This window comes from Taurulus bubalis (genome assembly GCF_910589615.1).
Source record: "Taurulus bubalis genome assembly, chromosome: 21".
In the NCBI taxonomy this organism is placed as follows: Eukaryota; Metazoa; Chordata; class Actinopteri; order Perciformes; family Cottidae; genus Taurulus; species Taurulus bubalis.
The window spans coordinates 7,248,465-7,266,872 of NC_136609.1; the positions used below are offsets into that span (position 1 = coordinate 7,248,465).

Below are 18,408 nucleotides of genomic sequence, written 5' to 3' on the forward strand. Positions count from 1 at the left end.
GTGGAGGCCTCCAGTCAGTCCTCATCCTTCTTTTCTACACTGTGCAAGAGAAACAGTTTGTCAGAAACTTCAAACTATTAGTGGATAATGTACGGTAGGAAGCAACGCCATAATCAATGAATGCAAAAACACAGGTCTACATTAAAAAAAAAACAACATATATAAACCAACATATACACATATATATATATATATATATACACATATATATATATATATATATATGTATGAGGTGTATTACAATGGCATTAAGGTCCATAAAAATAGACAAACTTGAAATGAAATAAGCTATTCTTCCATATAGTAATAAATCAAACTTACTTGTTCAAACGGCATCATTAAATCAGGCCCACAGCAAAGCACCTGCTCTTCATCCGCGGAGATTGTTTTTCCTCGCAGGTTTTATTTTGAAAGAGCCAGCCGCAATACTGCGGCAGCAATAACTACATGATTTGCAGCACGCGTGCAGATGTTAATTTCCCACGGAGTGACTAATGTTTTCACCGCGGCCATTTAGAGTCGTTGCAGCGACGGGAACACAGGTGCCTTCACCGATGGCTCTACAGCGAGGAAGCTCTATGAAGTCGGCGGCAGGGCGGGGAGGAGGAGCGGGGCGGCTCGTGTCATCGACACAGCCTGTGATCATCAGTCACCCCTTTCTGTCGGGGCCGACTCACAGCTCTGCAGCTGCTCAGCCGCAGACAATGGACGCGATTGGACAAGACACAGCGGGGGCAGTTCGTGTCCGGTGAGATCCAACAGCTTCGGGTTGCAGCGTCGGGCCTCCACTCAAAATAATAAACCTTTGACATGGATGCTGGGAAGGGTGGAGGGTCAAGGGTCGCACCCAACTGCCCCCGACCCTTTTGAATTTTGTTGAACCCATAATACATAGATATGATGTGGCTTGAACTAAATTCAGAGCAGACTTAAAGCGTGGCGAATAAACTACACAAAAATGACCTGAAAATATTATATGCCTCTGACTTTTATTGTGAAAGGTAAAAACGTAAAGGAGTGAATCTGGTCCGAGCTGCGTAGCCTCTGTTCCACACAACATGATTTGTCGACGCCTTTATATTAAAAAAATGTATTCATCATGAGCAAAAATGTGGAATTTTAACTATATGGCATTTTTTGGGTACAGTTGTCCAAAAACTGAATTCCGTAATTCTGAATAACCGGTAGAAAGTAAATAAAGACCGGACGACATGAAGGTGTAATCTGATTTGTTTAAAACACTCTGCGTATATTTTGTAGAAGCTCAAGCGTGCACATTACACAGATTTTGGTGGATTTAATGACTTTGGTTCAAACGTGTATAAAACATGGAGAGGTTAATTAGGCTATGTTAAAAAAAAAAAAAAAAAAGAATAAAAATGAAATTTGAATTTTTCAAAATAAAAGAACTCATTAACATTAGCATCTATGGCCCGCTGCAGGAAACAATTGTGTAACGGCGTGACCTCGGCGTGTTGGAGTCGTGGTGCGAGTACATCGTGCCGATGGCCCGATGGGCCCTCATTATGCAGGCGGGCCCCACGCAGCGCAAACACTGGCGCAGACACGCGGAGGGAGGGGCCGACATCTGCTACATGAGCGCGATGATTAATAGGTTAATTAGAGACGGGCTCATCGAACTCACATCAAAAACTGGAAAAACGCACAAGACAGCACCAACTCAGCACTTGATCGGTGTGTTCACCAATCAGCGGGAGGAGGGGCAAAGCGGGCCGAGGTCGCGATTGTTTACCTCCGTCCCAAAGGTGCCGAGACGGCAAGCACTTCCAAATTCCCTCTACGTGGGAGTAATTGACTTCGAGCCGGGCCCGCTGCTCCTCCGCCGGACTGAAATGCGGCGCTAACCCGATGCCGCGCGAGGCTAAGAGGTGAGCCGAAAAACGCAGCTGGGCACTGGAGAGTCAGATGTTGAATCTCAATGACCTGTCAGAGGGTTTGACAAAAGCAACGCCGGCTGCTGCTGCTTTACATTATTTTTACATTCGGAGAGGCAAAACAGCTTAATACTCCAGAGTGCCGCGCGCCGCCTTTGAATATTTAGTGTCTGGCGCTGACATTTTGATGAGTGAAGTCTCTCGAGTGAAGATTTGCAATATTGGGACAGATATATATATATTTCCGTCCTCTCCGAGAGCCGGGCCTTGTGACGGATCGCCGTTTTGTCCCTCGGCGAATCATTCATTCTTCCAGCGCACATTTTTATCACGGGACCGGAGCGGTGCACTGAATTTGGCTTCAGACTTTGATGCATTCCGACTTCGCCGCCTCGCCTCTCACGGAGGAGGTAATTGCACCGCGTGCCTGTTTGGAATCCCTGATGTTTTGGCTGCATGAGTAATATAGATCATCATTTGATCCTTAGCGTTGCATTAAGGGAACGCGGCTGGGAATTTAAAAAAGGGAGCAGCAAATTGGTCTCTTATGAGACTGAAAACGGACATAACCATATTTTTCTCAGATCTATATATATTTAAGGCTCCCTTAATATTGTAATATCATATTATGGATTATTCACTCCATATAATGATAGCTATTTGCTTCTGTGCTGCGATAATGGAGCAGGAGGGAACCTTCTGACTCGGTTGGCTTGATCTGAATGAATTTCCGCTCTCCGGGTTAACTGCACCAACACAAACTATTAGTTTGAAGATACACAACCCGATAACGAATATTGGAGTTTGTTGAGTTTGAAATGTAACGCTTGGCTGCTATTAACGTTAGGAAAAATCCCCCTCCCCCCAATTTATAGCACAGCTATTTGAGAAACACGTCACTGTTTCTCAAAAGAGTACTTGGTGTTGCTTTTCTCGTCTTCAGGCGGAAACTGGCTAAAAAATGAGTTTAAATGCATGTTTATTCCAGTATTGGTTATTTTTGATTGGCTCGGCTGTATTGATAACATTGCACTACTGGTGGGGAAATGGATCAATGTGCTTTTGGGGAAAAGGATCAATGTGCTTTTGGGGAAAAGGATCAATGTGCTTTTGGGGAATCGGATCAATCAGGTGAGAACATGAGAATAACAAGAAATAACATGATTTTAAGTTTCAATGGAAATAACAACTGGTGAGGCGCGAAATAAACATGTTTTAACCGTGCAGGTTTAAAGAAAATGAGCGTTGAGCGGTACATTTCTAACACAAGACCGATTTGACATTAAAACACACATGATTTTTTTTATTAATATCTTCATAGGATATTATTCTTGAATCGCAACTCTTGTGCATCCTAAAGCACTGGAAAGGCAAATTTGTGTGTTTTCTTTTACTTAGACTGAACTACTTTCAGAAAATAGAAGAATGTTCGACATATCTTTCTTTCAGCATATCAGAAGGCTGGGTTGTTGGTGTTTTAATGATATCATCTCTTTTTAATGACGTTTAATGGCGCCTGGCAGGAGAATTAGTGCCACCAGCTGTTACTTCTAATATTCACATTAACAGTAGCTCATTCATTCGTGTTTTCTTTTGCAGATTTCCTCGGGTTGGAATTTGCACTATACCCGGACATTTGGAACATTGAGGACGTATCCCATTCCCTGACTGACTATTCTGCACCAACAGAAGTAAAGTGGAGACGTACTTGTTGCGTAGCCAGAGGTGGTTGCGGCGAAGGAGGATGCGGCTGGTGAGGTCGATGAGGCTGAGCCTGCCGGTGCCATTTGAGACTTCTCTGCCCATGTCTGCTTCAGCTGCTCTGAACGGCAACCGGGGCCTCCGACGCCCTCATGACCCCTGCTGACCTGCGGGAGAGAGAGAGGCACGGGGTTAGCCGGGTCGGAGGTCTGGGTCGACTTGACGGGGTCGAGCGGACTGACAGTGCGCTCCGGACGTCAGCAACTCTCGAGATATCAGCGCGTCGGAGCAAAAATAAAAGTCGAGTGTGTATTTCTGGGACTGTGCGTGCTTGCGCGCCATGAATAATTGATGAGCGCAGGAGATGGGAGTGCGGCTGAGGCAACGGGAGGAGGCACCCCCTGCCAGCCTCGTGAAAAAACATTTTTAAAAACCAAAGCATTAGGAATTCAGGGAGTGGCGGCGGGCGGGCGGGCGGGAGATAGCATTTCTCAGCTCAAAAAAAATCCTCTGCCATTTGGTGGCACATAAATTGCAAGTCGCCCGGCGTACAATCTCTTATTTTTCAGCAAATTCAGCTGAACTGCGGGGTGACACTGGTCGGGCAGGGCGAACATCTGAAAACGCCAACAACAACAACAACGAGGCTGCAAAATAATGCAGCTTCCCTTACTAAATGTTTTTTTTTGTGATGTTGTTCCCTCAACGGTTCTGTTGAATTGCTGCCTTGTGTGGAAATGCAACATTATTGCTGGACTTTGTTGGTCGTAGTTGCCAAATAAGGACGATAAACATCAGATTAGGGCCGAAGCCAAGTATCATTTTCATTATTATGTTTAGTCCGTTAATGGATTACTCATTCAACCAAAAATGGTGTGCTGTAGAGATGCAACGATCTGACGGTTTAGGTCCCGATACCGAGCAACGACCCGATACTCGTGTTTCATTGCATAGATCGTCCCCATTTTACCGATATGCAATCCGGCTATGCGAGTCAGTATCGGTACATCCCTAGTTTACACTGGAACCAATGTCTGGCAAAACAAAATAAAGATGTATTGAGGGCTCGAGGCTCTACATCACTACCAGACGCTGTGCGATCTCTAAAGCAACAACTGATCCTTGTTCGGGCTTCCATCGCTTCTCGGGGGAGGGGCCAATCCCTCATCTCCGTCTCCGTGTTGGGAGCAGCAGCCGGGCTTTGGCACCGCGGGGTGCCAGAGTCACTGTGGCACCGCTCCGCGTCTTGGTGAGACCCTCCCCCTCTTCCCACCTTCTGCCAGCCCAACAAAAAGGTCAAGTGGAATGCCTGCTCGCTTTATAATCTCCCTTCACAGCCTGCGGCGCTGGGTGGGAGCGACGTGGCGCCAATTGGTGCCGTTGCTGTTCACAGCCCGAACGCTACGAGTGACCTAAACGGGACCGCTTAACGTTAATAAGAGTTCTACGACTGCATTTCACATTTCAGCAAATTTTGTGTGGGGGACACACGACACATCGCCTTCGGGCAGTCGTGTCTCTCGCTGGCGTTAGCAGATGGACGAGTGTGAGGCCAGAGGCAAGACTCATCCATCAATGTTGGTGTCATTTATATAATTACTTACATCTGGAGAGTATACAACCGAGTACACGCAGTTCGTGGGCAGTAATTTAGCATGGCGCGTTTGTCGGATCTCTAGACAGCCGCCATCTTTTCTCCCTTCTTATTGTTACCCTTCTGCTCCTCTTTTTGCCTCCTCTTTCTGCTAAAATGCGAATGACCACCTTTTTTCGTGGTCATTCTGGCGTGACACGGCAGTGCCGTCTTGCCACTGTGGCTCTGGATTTGTGAAAGTGGTGCCGGCTATGTGGAGCCAGCTCAGTGATGCAGGTGCTGAAGCTGTAATCGCATGCAGAGCGGGAAAAAAGTTGTTCTGACAGCGTGAGTCCGGCCGTCGGCTGAACACTGTGTGTGTGTGTGTGTGTGTGTGTGTGTGTGTGTGTGTGTGTGTGTGTGTGTCTTATCTTGCGAATGCACTGCAAAAAAACTAAAAGTTTTGACAGACGCAGGGAAGCGTCTATGTTCGATTGGTGCTCGAGTGGCAGCTTCAACACACACCGTAGGACGCGCGTGCGCACACACGCGCTCGGCATGTGAATCGGTGCGTCCTCCAGCACTGTGCTGTGGCTGAACAGGGAGTGGTTCATTGGTATTGCAGTCGCCGCAGAGCGGAGCAACCTTAAAAGAGACTCCCTGGGGCGTCTTTCAGAGTCGCACCGCCCCTTCATGCTACCTTTTATCGCCGTGCATCCTCTCTCTCACACACACACACACACACACACACACACACACACACACACACACACACACACACACACACACACACACACACACACACACACACACACACACACACACACACACACACACACACACACACACACACCCTGATGCATCACACCTGCACGTAATCCCAGCACAAATGCACGAATGTCGATGCACGAATGATATGCTCAATTAGATGGTGGAGCAATGCAGGATTTGGCACAAATCCAAAGACAATAAAAACCAACACGATGTGATTGACAACGCACATTCTCCGCTGCGTGCATATTCTTGATAGAAATGAATTCTCAAAAAGAAAAGAAAAACCAACACAGCGGGGTCATGAGGACGGCTGACAACTGAGCCGAGTTAATCATACACCGGGGCTCTTAACGGACGATTGCGCTCGATGGCGAGCTAATGAGGAATTTTTCAATCACTGTGAAGCCCACTAGTGATGGCACGCGCACACGGACAGGCGAGCACAATCCAGCACACTTATTTTGCTTTCCCCCTTCACACGAACGCAAACACACACACACACACACACACACACACACACACACACACACACCCACACACACACACACCCACACACACACACACCTGCCTCTCTCTCTCTCTCTCTTGCTAAAGGGCTGACCTTTCCCTCCCACGCCTCCGCTCCGTTCCGCCCTGCGTGGATCGGTGCTCTTGTCTGGAGCTAAAAACCTGCTCAACTGGGAGGTGAAGGACCCTCAATCCCTCCCTCTATCTGCTACTCCATCCCTGGCTCTGGTTGATGAGTCAACCACGAGGGAGGGGGAAAGCCGTCACCTGTCGAGAGCCTGTGAAGGATCAGGAAGAAAGATCCGCTGTTGATTTCTCTCCCCGAACCCTCCCCAGCTGCAGATCGCGCCTTGAAAAATTGGAATCACGCTTTATTGCTGCTGATGAGCACATAAAAAAAAAATGTAACGGCAGAGTGCCAAACAGCTGGGATATTGTCTGCAGCGATGTAGAATACTAAACGGAGTTCCCATTCAGCGGCGCGTCGGGGAAACAAAAGCAGCGACTCGAATACAAAAAGGTGATGCCGTGTCTGAAGGGGGCTGCAGCTCGCCGTCACCTCACTTGCTCCCGACTGGGAGGAAACAAATAGACGAGTTCTCATATTGTACATTTCAAGGAAAACGCAGCGAGTCCTGCCAAGCGTTATTTTTTCCCGCTACGCAATTAATTGCCGCCTCCCAAAAAAGCAAAGAAAAAAAAGATACCAACGACGAGGCGAATTTGGGAGTCAAACCAGCGGTGCGCGGGACACAAACTGATAAAAATCAGACATCGAATACACAGTTAATTAGCTTACTATTGCGGGTTTGCACTCGTGGCGCCTGCGATGAAATTGATTTCGGCGTTTTGCTAAACTGAGTGACTAATCTCCCATTTTCTAGCCATTCCTGCTAATTGCGAAGCGAGGCGAGCGTTGACAGGGGAGCTGTGTAATTGGACCAGAAAAACGATTAGTGTAAAGCTTATGAAATTATATCGCTTTCACACGCCGCTTGCCTCGGTTTCTGGGGCGACCGAGGCGAGCGTCGCTTTTAAAAAAGGAACTGCCTCTAATAGCTCAGACTGAATTAACTGGAAAAACATAAACAGGCACAAATGAGCCTCTAATTGCGCCTCTCACTCTGCCTCCGGGTCGCATGAGGTGGCGGAGAGGCAGAGGCGCCGTCAGCCGGCATTAATAAATTAAATCCACAGCAGAGCGTGTAGGTAATCCATTACCTTTCCCATAGGAGAGCTTCCAGGGAATATCAATCTAGGCAATTAGAGGAGGAACAATAAACACAGAAAAACTAAACATGCAAGTCTAGCAGTTTTAATCTATGTAGCCCTATGAGAGGAGAATAACAAAAAAAAAAAGTCGGCCAGACTCATTAAAAGTCCATTTGCAGTAAACACCTGCAGAACAAACAGGGGAGCGAGAGAGGGGACGAGCTTGGCTGGAGAACAATGCGTAAGCGAAGCCTCTTATTGGCTGATCTCGGCTAATTATCCTCCTAATGAAAAGCAGAGGCAGCAATGGCAAGCCGGGGCGAGGAGATTTGGGAAGCTTTGGCTCCGCTCGCGGCCGCTCGCCGCCGCCGGCACGCAGGATCTCGCGCTGCACTTTTTTTTTTAAAACAAACGAACACTTTCTGCCATGTGCCATATGAGAAGCAGAGAAAAGCCGATGCGAAACAGGTTTTTCTCATGGATTAACACAAATGCGACATGCGCTCACCTCAGGCAGAAGAATACATTTCACAAAGACAATGTTAAAAATGCAGAACAAAAACAATAAGCGAGAATTATGAAGATGAAATCAAAACAAAAAAAACTAAAGAAAAGCATGCGAGGTTGGAAGCTGCAGGACCTACCTGCCCCGGCAGCTCTGCCCTCCATCCCTTCTGCTACTCAACCGTTTAGTTTCCATTGTACAGGAGGCACTATTTGCTGGAGAGGAGACTGGAGTCGCCTCCCAGCTCGCTCCTCGGCAGCTGCCTGCTGCCTCCTGTTCGCCCGCTCGACTGAGTGAGAGCGGAAGACGGGGAGAGGGGAGTGTAAAAGGGAGAGGGTGAGTGGGTGTCACAAAGAGAAAGAGGGAGGGAGAGGGAGGGAGAGTGCTGCGCGAGCACAAGTCTACCTGCCACAACCCATCAAGCCAGCCAGCCTTGGAGACAGCGCCAAATCAACAGCTGGCCCCCGCGTGATGTCAGAGCCTCAACAGCCAGTCACGGCGGCCCGAGGCCGGCCGGTGCTACGGAGCACCGACTGAACCAAAGAAGTCACCGGCTAAATGGGGCTCTTCATTAGCCACTCTGCTTTAGGATGGAGGCGGGGGCGGGGAGGTAGGAGGAGGAAAGGGCAGCCAGGGACATGGCATGGATGGAAGCGGGGAGGGAGAGCGGTAGGAGAGAGGGACCGAAAAAAATATATAAAAAAAGAGCACATAGGAGGTGAAAAAGAAAGCGAGGGAGAAGGAGAGAAAAGACAAAACGGGGAGGAAGAGGATGGACGGCCAGCTAGGTGCTCAAAGACCAGGTGGAGAGTCGATGGGGAGGCGCTGGCCGCTGAGAGGCCGAGCTGTTCACTGGGCCACCTTCCCATTAAAGCTGGCACCCTGCTCTTCACACACACACACACACACGCACGCACGGGGCTACAGCTAATCCCACAGACGCAGAGAGAGAGAGAGAGAGAGAGAGAGAGAAAGAGAGAGAGAGAGAGAGAGAGAGAGAGAGACCACCTGAAACACCCACCCATTACCCAGACAAGACGAGTAAAATACTGCAATAAAGACACTCGGCTTTCGGCAAATCTCACACGATCATTTTTGGTGGAGTGGCTAGAGAACAATACACCAACTGCAATGAGGAAGAGGAGCAGCTGCGCCAAACCACACCTCCTCCATCTCCTCTAAATCTGCCTTTAAGTGATTTAATAGCTAAAAACAGTATTGGATCAAGCCTCTATTAGAATCCACTTGTTTTTAGGTCATTAAAGTTCAGAATTCGATCTCTTCCATACACGCAGCAAAGATGCACAATTGAGCTCTGGAAATAATCAAGACGCCGCCATCGCTAAGTGACTGACAGGCTGTCGAAGAGGCAGGGGGTCGCACGCGGGCCCTGTGAGTCTAGACCACAATATCGTGATTGTTTTTTTTTTGTCTTTTCAGTCACTCAAGACGTTAACGGCAAACATGGTGGGCGGGAAGAAGGAAAAAAAAAGTTCCTGCTGTCACTTAGCAACCGGCACCGTTTCGCGACTCCCGATTCCCTGCCTCATAATTGTGCTGTTCGTTACGCCGGGTCTCTGAAGAATTTATTTATTGCGATTCCTTGATCTCGTGAAAAAGGTCACCGATTGGACAAACAATTTACGAATAGGCGGATGAATTATTTAATGGCCCAGACCAAATATTATGGTAGCGGGAGAGATTTCCTCCCTCCCTGGGAGGCGATGAATTATTTAGCCATTGGGGCCCACATCTTGGGTGAAAGCTATTACACAGCATCCTCAACCCCTTCAATATCTGATAATGTCATCAGCTCCAAATGGGCCCTAACCTGCGCAATGAATGGTCAACAGAGTGGTGGGCTTGCAGAGGCGGGGAGGGGTGGACAGTTGCGGCAAACAATTATTAGCATGTAATTTAGGCTTCGGGAGGGGTCACAAGAGAATTAGAGCAATGATGTAGTGCCCTTTTCTGTGACAGCCACGTTCTGATGCACGAGAGCTCACCCAGCAGGTAAAAAAAATATATATATATTTATCTGCATCACCACATCCCTCAAACATGGGCATAACCTAATCCCACAAATTGACGGTCGACAGTACGCACAAGTGCATGTGCATTGGCTCAGAGCGGCACGGTCCGCCAGCCCTGTAAAGATTAACACATCATCTCCACTCTGCAGAGCAGCGGCAGCCGGAGGGACCGAGCCAGCATCCACTCTCCACCCACCAGGCTCCGCTGGTGCCGTAATGAAAACGATACCATCATGATGCTCGGCCTCAGCAGTGGCAACTTGTACGCTCTCGATTGCCATCTCTATGCAAGCCTGTGAGGCAATGATAGGGTCAGTGCATCTGAATCCCAGTGGGTATGGGTTACTTATTACACATGTACCAAAAGGAGTTATTAGATTTTTGATTTATGGCCTTTTTACTGCCATAAATCTACTTCCAATCAGGTTTCACTGTCCACCTTTAGAGTTGGGCTAGACTACTGTACATGCCAATGCTAAGAACTATGCTACTATAAAAAAAAAGGCATTATTATATTGGATTAATATCAAAACTAGCACACAAAAAACATCAGAATCTCTGAAAATGCTTATGGATGATTATGTGCAAAGCTGCACTAGAACATTAATCTTTTAAAAATCCTTATTTACAATTATGTTATATGCAACAAGCCGATTGATACATTTTATGTCACTGCAGAAACACAACATTAAACCCCCTTTGCCCTTATTTGGTAAACTACATAGCACTTTAGAGGTATCTGCGCAGCTTCATATGTCGTTTATTAATACGTGGGCTTGATTAATTTGCGTGCGACTTGGGTCTCTATATGGTCGTCCATCGAGCAAGAAAATGCCTCATTGTCAATCACGCATCTGCCAGAAAAAGAGATTATGATTGGCTTTAGATCAGCAGGAAGGTGTGGAGAATCAAACGAAGGGGAAATGCATTTGAGTAATCGTTGAGAGCGATGCAACTTAAATGCTAGTTGTTTTTTCCCCCTCACTCTTCCACTGCGAGCCCGTGGCACAAGACTCCATTGCAAAATGTGGCAATTTTATTGTGTCCCTTCGGTATCTGCGAAAGCATAAACCCCGGACAACATGGCACAGTTCAATCTGATAATTGATACGCGAAACTAAAATTCGGCAGACACGACGTTTCACACAAGAAGCGCAACAGTTCAATTTAAGCACAATTCACCGAAAGAAGCTAACCTTCGTTGCCGCATATTAGCAGCAGAGTAACAGTCGCGCCGGGCCTAAAAGTTATTGAATTACGTCGTATTATTCAACTGCTGCCGTTTGCTTTTTTCCGGACGAACGCCGAATTTAAGTAGGGTCGCTTACAATTTGAGGCGGCGTTTCCTCGCGAGGTGTGTGCTTTTGCTGAAGAGCAAGGCACCATTAGGAGCCAACGACGGTTTGTTCGTGTGGTGTCGTGTCGGGAGGCTAAGCTAACGAGGACTACCTGCTGCCCCTGCGGCAAGCTAACGCTTGAAAACGGCCAAACACCGGCGACCTGCGCTGTCACGCACTAGCAAGAGACGTGTTTATTGCTAACTAGCTTCGTGTTACATGATTACAACAATCATCTTTTTTTCTTCTTCTTCTTCTTCTTCTTCTTTTTTTTTTTATAAACACCGCAACCCGGTAACTGTTGGACAAGACACTGCAGGTATCTAATGTTGCCTCTTACCGCTTTGCTTTACAATCGGTGCACAGCCGTAGCCTCAACCAAGGGTGAAGGAGCTAGTGTTAGTGAAGGAGTGAAGGAGAGACGGCGGAGTCCAGCAGGCAGCGGAGAGCGCGTGCGTCAGATCCTCACGTTCGATACGTAGGGTGTTGGAAATCTGTCACGTCTTGTCGTTGCTGGATTTGTGTGTGTGTGTGTGTTATGGCAGCACGCACGCACGCTTGTCTGACAATTTAATTTCTCCCACATATCAGTTAACATTGATGTCTGTATTGCTTCCGCGTTTATTTATGATTACATTAGTTTGTGTCGTGCCAGGAAGTCGCATAAATACGTCCTGCGGGTGCTCGGTGATATAAAACAAGTGAACCTTACATTTCCCGCGAAACTTTTTTTTATTTGTATTGTATTGTATTCAGTTCAGCTGTTTTATAAACAACTAACAGTAAGATCGCTGCGCTTCGTTCCGCTGTCTCACCGGGTAGGCAAACCACTCATGCACGTTGTTTTCCTTCCTGCTTAGCTTTGCTTAGCACAGTACATAAACATGTAGGTTATGGGATGTGACCGAGTACTGCTCCGTAGTCACGGATGCCATAGCAACCCTGCACGTGGCAGATCGGGTCTGCTCAGAGGAGCACATTTTGAGAAACGTAGCATAACGCATTTATGTTAGCTTGCTAGTTTCCTCCTCTATAAACATCGACGGGGTTTCAACTCACACTGTAGCTCGGTACCAGAGTTAAATACGACACGAATACGTATCCGGTGTATACAATAATTAATCTGTGGGTTTAAGTACGAGTGGTGCTTTTATTTCTATATGCACGTTTGTTTACTTCCGGTTTGAGGCGCTAGCTCCAGTGCCATGCGCTACTTCTTGACTTCGTTAGATGGTCATAACTCCACATTAGTTCTTTGCATACTTATTTGTGTATTAAGCAGTCCCCCCCCCCCCCCCCCCCCCCCCCCACACACACACACACACACAGTCCGACAGCTTGTTCTTCAGGTCCTCTCATATATTGATGATAAAGTTCGATACATAACTTTAGCTAGCATAAAATTATAAGTTAACTTAGTTTAGCTAACTACAACATAATGCCTTCCACAACAGAACATTGAGGCATTAACGTAGTTTTTGGTTGAAAATGAACAATAAAATAGAATTTGTGGTTGTTGCAATAAAATCTAATTATATATTTATTATTATAAATGATCCCAAAGATGCTTATTTTGATGTATATACATGAGGTACTTAATACACTAAAGACATGCCTTTTGCCATTTCCATTTTTACCATCTTGGGCTGTCTTTGTCCACTGCACTGCGTCACCCGGCTTCTAAAAATGGTGTTCCTGTCACTGCTGGTTCATGCATTCAAACATGTTCTTTAATGTCTAAAATGTACACTGCATATGTACGACTCAGTCTACCAATGTTTGTGTCCCTCCTGCCTCTAATCAGGGCCAAGAAACGGACGAGGCCCTGCGAATGGAGACTGACGACGGCGGCCCACAGAGCTCTTGCTGTGACACAAGATGGTCGCAGCAACTGTCAGGCCTTCCTCGCAAGCTCCTGCAGCGCCTCATGCCTTTCCAACGGGAGGGAGTGGAGTTCGCTCTCTCCAGGAACGGACGGTGAGCAGTCGGTCACGTCAAGGCCTCATTGTGTGGAAGTCAAGTAGTGTAGTTTCTCATGTGTGAATGGTCATTTTATAACAAAAAAGTTCAGCTTTCAAATCAGTAGTACCATGACAAGGAAGAGGCATGGCGTTTAGAAAGGTGTCGATATTTCACTTCCTGATGATGAAAATCCCGCAAAACCGCATAATCTGTAGTACAATGCGTTTTCCTCTTTTATGCTGCACCAGTGTGTGATTTAGTCTAATAGGGTGGCATGTTTAGATAGATAATTTGCCTAATGGAGCTTTACAACAGGCAGTCCCACCCCACCTCTATAGTGCAATAAGAAAACTCAAATTTCCAGGCCAGCTATGATACAATGTGATTACCCAAGTAAAAAGTCGAGAACGTAAGAGAGTTGCCCTTAAGTCTGTAAGTGTCTGGCTGTGTTGAGCATCGGCTTCAGGAACGGACCAGGACTTGCCCTTCCCCGCCTCCGACCAGTCGATGTACGCTCCGGCTCTCTGGAAGGTCAGCGCAGGGGGAGCCAATCTGAGCGCCGCCGCCGTGATGCGGAGCGCCCGTTATTGATCCGGAGAACACTGGGAGGCGCTGCTTTGTTACACTGGTGGGTCAGAAGTCAATTGACTCCTGCTGCGCCGTGTGGACAGCCAACTCGGTCAATTGGCATCATTGTGACAAGGAGGAGCAGTGTGGGCAGAGCTTTCCTCTGGAGACGTGGCATTAGCACCAGATATTGTAGGTAGAGAGGGAGCCGGGAAGTAGAATGAGTTTGCTTATATTCTATCTATAGCTATAGTTACTAAACTATGATTGGACACCCACTGTTTGGGGGAGGGGTTTTGCCAACAGTCGATCTTTGCCAGAGCCCATAATTACCATGAACTTTGTTTTTGCTCTCCATTACAACCATGTCTCATTTGCTACAACAAAGGCAGCTGTACCCAGCATGCCGTTCGACATTGTAACAGTTAACACGGCAGAGTGTGTACATAACATACAACTAATGCAGTTGATTGGATGAACAGTTGTTGAGAAGATCAAAGGGCATATATATATATATATATATATATATATATATATATATATATATATATACACACACACACAGGCAGAAACTTCTTCCATTTTAGTTCAGTGTGAGGTGATACAGTGACGAGGAAGTTGGAATGCGGTGTTTTAAGCCTGCAGTACGACACTAACAAACAGACAGACGGTAAAGAAGATTACAAGCTAAAAATGTCCATTTTATTGACAGTAATCCTGATCTTTCTATGTATCCGAGGCGCCCTGCTGTTCTTTATTTGAACACTCAATATCCTTGAAAAGAACCTCAAATTAAAGCGCCAGTGGCTTTTTTCTTTTTCTTTTTCACCAACATTAAACAGACTCATTGTAGAGGAGGCAGAAACTAGCCTGAGTGGACCAGAATGCAATGCGGCTGCAGACTTGCTGGTTTTTTAGGAAGGTAGTGTTCCAATTCTGGGAAATGTAGGATACCACTTCCTGAGGTGGAACGAGTTGGAAGCAGGCTGAAAAAAGTCAAATAAACGGCTTCATTATAATGAATAACTCCTGAAATGCAACGAACGTCATAGATTGATGTTGGATATCTAACAGCGTGGGAGGATCCGTGGGCGGATTTTTTCTCTTAAAAAAATAAATAATCTCATAGTCGTTGTGTCTTTTCACACCAAGTGCGCCGAACACCCAAAAACATCAGACGCCGTCGCAATTCAAATACTTATGGAGCGCGCCGCGCCGGTCTGCGTGGGAGAGCGGGTGAATTTTATGGAGTCAGATGAGGGATAATGCGCGGAGAGCTGCGGCTCAGAGCGACAATAAAAACCCTTGAGATGTGGTGGATTGTGTTGTTTGGAAAGTTGGGCAGAAAGTGTACCATCGGGGCGCTGACATCCGCACATATTCAGCTATCCAAAAAACATTTACCCAGAGTACATCTGTGGAATGCAGATATATCGAAGGAAACGCCAATCTTGCAGTAAAAGTGCATCCATTAAACCCTCTTGGTCACTTCCACGAAAGGTGTCGGCTGTAGCTAGAAGGGAGCCACGTTGATTATTATTTTTATCCTGATTTGTCCAGAATATCATCGTGAGTGACTTTTATTGAAGGAAGGCCCGTTCTGCTGCTGCAGGAAGAGATCAATATCTCCCTCCCTCCCTTGCGATGGCCGAACACCTAAGAGAAGTCCTTTATCCCGTGGTGATGGAGCCTGTTCTCTGCGCACAAACAAGTTGATTTGTTTTATGCCCATAAGAATTTGTTGTAATATAGAGTACTGTACGCAGACTTCTACCATAAAAACGATTCAGTGCAGACGCAGTTCCAGCAGTACAGTTTGGCATTTGGTCGCTTTTTACGGCCTTTAACCGTTTATTACAGTTAGAGCCTGAAAAAATCTAAAGTAACCCTAACCCGGGAAAAAAAAGAGCAATCAAAATTGAAGCAGCATAGCTTCGGGACAAATCACATGGACCTGACCAATAATCGGATGGTTCAGTATCATCTATAAAATAAGGAAGTGTCTCAGTTACTGTATTTACTAGCTATACATTCCATTACCTCCTCATTAAGCATTGGCTATAGGTTTAAATGTAAGAGGGTATTGAGGTATGCATTGAGTCGTGAAGACGCCAGGAGATGCGTTCTATTATACGGAATGAAAAATGTGATCTTTGTCACCATCAGTAACCCCGCTTAATAGCCTAGTTTCCGGAACAGCATAAGAGGTTTCTATAGACACAAAGTATGGAGGCTACACATGATGGATACACTTTGTGGCCTGCTGGGTAACTCTGTGTATCAGGGAGAAGAATTATGCTGGCGGGAAACACCTTTAACGAGCGCTGTAGCATGAACGATGCGTTTCGGGGAAAAAGCAAAATCTTCAGAGTAAAAGCATCATTAGGGCAAAACATTCATCCATCTTTATGTACATCGTACGTTCTCCTGTAATAAATACAGGACGTGAATTATGATTACACAACATCGCAAAAGAAAGTAGCAAGGCTCACCTGAGGCCATGATGTAAAGGGAATCGCTAACGTCAGCTAGCATTAGCCACAATAAGCCACTGGTCACTGGAATCGGCAAAAGCTCCTGAGATGAAAATCTCCGCCAAAATCGTCCGTGTGTGTGTGTGTGCGTGCGTTCGTGCGTGCCTGAGTGTGTCTGTCCATGGCTATCCTCGCCTACCGCTGCACCAAACTGCATGATATTTTGGGTGCAGGACCTCTCTCGGTTAGCGGTAACTCACACTTTCTGAAAACACCTTTTATTGCCCGTCTGATACTGCCGTTGGTTGACTGTTAAATCCTGACTCACTGCTCTCAGCCAAGCCCCTGACCAGTAAGGGCCGCAAATTGATAAAAAAAAACTAAATGAAAATTCCTTTGGGAACCAGTGGAATAGAAGACAGAGAGAGGTGTGTTTTTGTCTATTTTAAGCACCAGTGAAACAAATAAAGGAGCTCTCTGATAGATTTGGGTGTGCTGATAAGTTCGGAAAAACAAATGAACTTATAAGCAAAACACTAGTTGTGCATTGCCCCATATAGCGGTGGTTTCAACTTTTCCTTTTAAAGTCACACACACTGTTTAAACATCCTCCATCTCCTGCTAGTTGAAAAAAAGAAAGAAAAAAAAGGCCAAACCATTTTTATTTTTTCCCCACACTAAAAGGCTGCTTCTGTTTGAAGTTCATTTACAATATACAGGCAAACTGCACTCTGAACCGAGTGTGGCACGCTGTAAAAACGCTTCCAGACTGCCTTTTGTGTGCGGCGTCCCACCTCAGGGCGGCTCTCCCACTGACCACGGCGCGTACCGGGCCAGGAGATTGGGGTGAGACAGCCGGGGCCACGCAGCACACCGCCGTGCGGAGGTCAAACCCATCAAATCGCCGTAGCAGGCGGGGGCGGGGGTGGTGGTGTACCACCATTCTGACACGTTGGGGCTCGTGGGTTTCAGAGATAACATTAGAGAAGACGGGGCCTGTGCCGTCGTCAGGCAACGGCGCCGCAGCATCCTCGCGGTCTCAAACCGTCAAGACGACACTCAGGTTATTTAAAGGAGGATGATTAATGTGTTGGGAAATGGCAAGCACCTGCCCCAGCCGCCCGCCTCCCCAGTTTTGCGAGCGTGGGTGTGTGGGTGTGTGTGTGTGTGTGTGTGTGTGTGTGTGTGTGTGTGTGTGTGTGTGTGTGTGTGTGTGTGTGTGCGCGCGTTTACATGTGTATGCATGCGCGTGTGTATCGTGTATTTTTGCTTCTTTTCTTTCTTTCTTTTTTTCCCTGAAAGTCTTTTGTGTGCATTTCTTCACACACATACTGTTCTGCGTGTGTGTGTGTGTGTGTGTGCGTGTGCGTGCGTGTGCGCGTGTGTGCGCGTGTGTGTGTGTGCGCATGTGTGTGTGCGCATGTGTGTGTGCGCATTGCGCTGACTGGGCCGGTGTGCTGGCAATTAGAAAAACCACCAGTGGCAAGGTGCACATTAATCATGTTCCTCAGCTGAAAGAGAGAAATGGGGGGGAGGAGGAGGTGAAGAAGAAGAAGAAGAAGAGGAGGAGAAGGAGGAGGGAGGAGAGAATAATGAGAGAGCGTGTATGAGGTATTCAGAGCCACACGGTCGCGCCGTTTGCTCCCGACATGGTGTTGGAAGTGTTTATGAATACGCAAGGTCATGACAAAAGGCCCTCCTGAATCCAGCAGGCAAAGAGAACCTGAGGTTGATCTATCTGTACTTCCTCCACAGGGGGGGAAAGGGGGAGGGGGCGGACTTCAGCCAAGGAATGTGTCGCGCTCCCATTGTTCCTTTTGTTATGCGCAGTGTAAAAAGGGGGATGAACCATATGAGACACAGGTGAG

General features: G+C 46.9%; 1 protein-coding gene across 1 annotated transcript in view; it reads left to right on the forward strand.

Moving 5' to 3' along the window:
* Positions 1-13,368: 13,368 nt before the first annotated feature.
* The window catches only part of zranb3 (zinc finger, RAN-binding domain containing 3), a gene marked incomplete at both ends in the record, with an annotated part of 62,088 nt that continues 57,048 nt past the window's right edge, over positions 13,369-18,408 (forward strand). The window contains one exon of the mRNA XM_079236865.1: positions 13,369-13,514. Within this exon, the coding sequence (XP_079092991.1) occupies positions 13,369-13,514 (146 nt within the window). The remainder of the gene's footprint in view (positions 13,515-18,408) is intronic.